This window comes from Orycteropus afer, unplaced genomic scaffold (assembly GCF_000298275.1).
Source record: "Orycteropus afer afer isolate SDZICR_OR568_19922 unplaced genomic scaffold, OryAfe1.0 scaffold00196, whole genome shotgun sequence".
Classification (NCBI taxonomy): Eukaryota; Metazoa; Chordata; class Mammalia; order Tubulidentata; family Orycteropodidae; genus Orycteropus; species Orycteropus afer.
This window is the reverse complement of record NW_006921783.1, coordinates 2,076,810-2,079,236: the sequence shown is the minus strand read 5'-3', so window position 1 is coordinate 2,079,236 and position 2,427 is coordinate 2,076,810. Positions and strand designations below refer to the sequence as shown.

Sequence of the window (2,427 nt, the reverse complement as noted above, 5' to 3'; positions counted from 1 at the left end):
ATGTCATGAGACAAAGTATGTGAATTGCTGTATGGAAAGTGAATTTGCTCTGTAAATCTTCACCCAAATCACAATAAAATTAAAAAAAAAATAAAGATTACAAAAAATATATTTCACATTAAGAAAACATTACTGAATATTTTATCATTTTACATCTCCTGCACTTTTGAAAAATGACTACTTAATGCTTCAGTAAAATTCTATGTAGTTACCATGTTATGAAAATTATTTCTGATTTTACTAACAATCCAGCTGGTATTCAGAAGCAAAGGTAACACCATTCCAATAGGTTCTATAATAAACAGAATGCATAATACATCATCCTGGTACAAAGAGGACACAACATGTCATTGATTTAGTTGATTTCATTAACAGGAAAGCCCTTCCCCTTTTTGACTGAATTTCAGTTTATTACCTGAGCAGCCAGTAATGCATTTTTCAATTCTTCTCTGGTAACTTCTGGGGCATCTGTTTGTCCAACTAAACCTACTGTATTATTCTGGGAAGGCCTCTCTTGCTCTGCTGTTTCCTTCAGATGAGCACTAAGGTAGGCTTTAGAAGCAAGAAGATACCCGTTCAACATGTGCAGAGTAATATCCATCAGTGGGGGGCATCTGAACACAGAAAAAAAGAAAAGAAAAATACATAAGAATATACATTTATAAATTAGCCAGAATACAGCTAATCCAGTTTGAACTATAATGCAGTACAGTAAAGCTTTCCCCACTGAAATATTTATTCTCAAAAAGTATAAAATACATTTCTTATTCTCTGTATTTCAAGAGGTGCAAATGGCTAACTCACTCAGCTAACCAAAAGGTAGGTCTATGCCACCCGGCGGCATCTGAGAAGAAAGGCCTGGTGATCTACTTTGGAATAATCAGCCATCAAAAACCCTCTGGAGCACAGTTTCACTCTGACACACGTGACGTTGGTATGAGTCAAATCTACGCAACAGCAACTGGTACTTGATATATTTCAAGATACAAGTAAGAAAGAAAACAAATTAAATTAGCAATCACTACAATTTAAAATTCCAGGCTCTTAGAAAACACCATCAATTCCACTTACTCGTCTCTTTCATGGAAAAAACTAGCACTTAAGATTAAATAGGCACTACAATTTTGTTTGTAACTATGAAACACTGAAAACAACTTAAATGTCCATCAATATGTAAATGGATAAATAAACCATGCAGTGTTTCTCAAAATTGAAGATAGGAAATATCTGGAGTGTTTGCTTAAAAAAAAATAAACAAAATCCCAAACTTCAACCCAGACATTGTAAATGAGTTTAGAGAGGGCAGGCCTGGTAATCTACAAATAGAAGACTATGTATTTAAGATTTATTCATTTAAGAAAAATTGAAGTAGAATTATGCATGTTAAAATGGAAAACATGTTGAGAAGAGTAAGTTTTAAAAATAATAAAATAATGCTTATACTACTCCTTATATTCTTAAAAAAACTACACTAAAAAACAAAAAACTATTTATAAATACACAGAAAAGTAAGGCTACGTACACAACATGATGATAGCTAAAGTTACTTCTGGAGATGAAACTGGGATTGGTCAAAAGAGATCAAGGAGGAACTTTGGTTTACAATGGAAGAACAGTAGATAGTGAATAGGGCAAGACTTCACTATACAAGCTTTTCTTGTTGTCCTATCTTCTGTGTTATGAAATGCTTACTTAATTAAACATTAAATTAATGCACATTATGAAAACTTTCATACATATATAAGAGGGAGTAGTATAGTGAACCCTGAAGCATCCATAACCCAGCTTCAGTTATCTAGATGTGGCCCGTCTTGTTTCATATACACCCCGACCCACCTTCCTACCACAATCACTGGGTTAGTTCAAAGTAAGTCCTATAAACATATCATTTTATATATTTATATCTTTTCACATTGTTTGACATTTTTTAAAACCATGTGAATGATACCTTGGTGAAAAAATTAAAGGAAAGAATTAAATTAGATGTTCAACCCAATAAAAACATAAATGAAAATAGGAATCCATTTTCCACTTACAAATTACAAAATATTACATTAAATAATGTAGGAAGGAATACAGTATCAAAACTGCTATGAAATAATTCAACTTTTCTAGATGCCAGAATGAAAATATGAGTCAAAAGATTTTTAAATGAGCATGTTACTTTTGCCTCTCAATAATTCCAGTTTTCAGGCTGTTCTAAGGAATATCCAGAAGTATGGGGAAATGTAAACAAAACTGTCAGCAAAGTACTACTGATAAAAGCAAAAATTGGAGGGAAAAAGTGTCCAACAATAGAGGGTAGGGTTAAGATTAAAGCAGAAAATGTGGTCACAGCCAGCTACCCAGAGGGACCGAGTAGTTGATCCTGCGGGCTTGGGACCATAGTTGCAGGGGACATCAAGCTCAATTGGCATAACATACTAT

General features: G+C 33.3%; 1 protein-coding gene across 1 annotated transcript in view; it reads right to left on the bottom strand.

Moving 5' to 3' along the window:
- Window positions 1-2,427, bottom strand: part of INTS2 (integrator complex subunit 2) — a 66,564-nt gene that overhangs the window by 4,583 nt on the left and 59,554 nt on the right. The window contains exon 19 of the mRNA XM_007947873.2: window positions 416-614. Within this exon, the coding sequence (XP_007946064.1) occupies window positions 416-614 (199 nt within the window). The remainder of the gene's footprint in view (window positions 1-415; window positions 615-2,427) is intronic.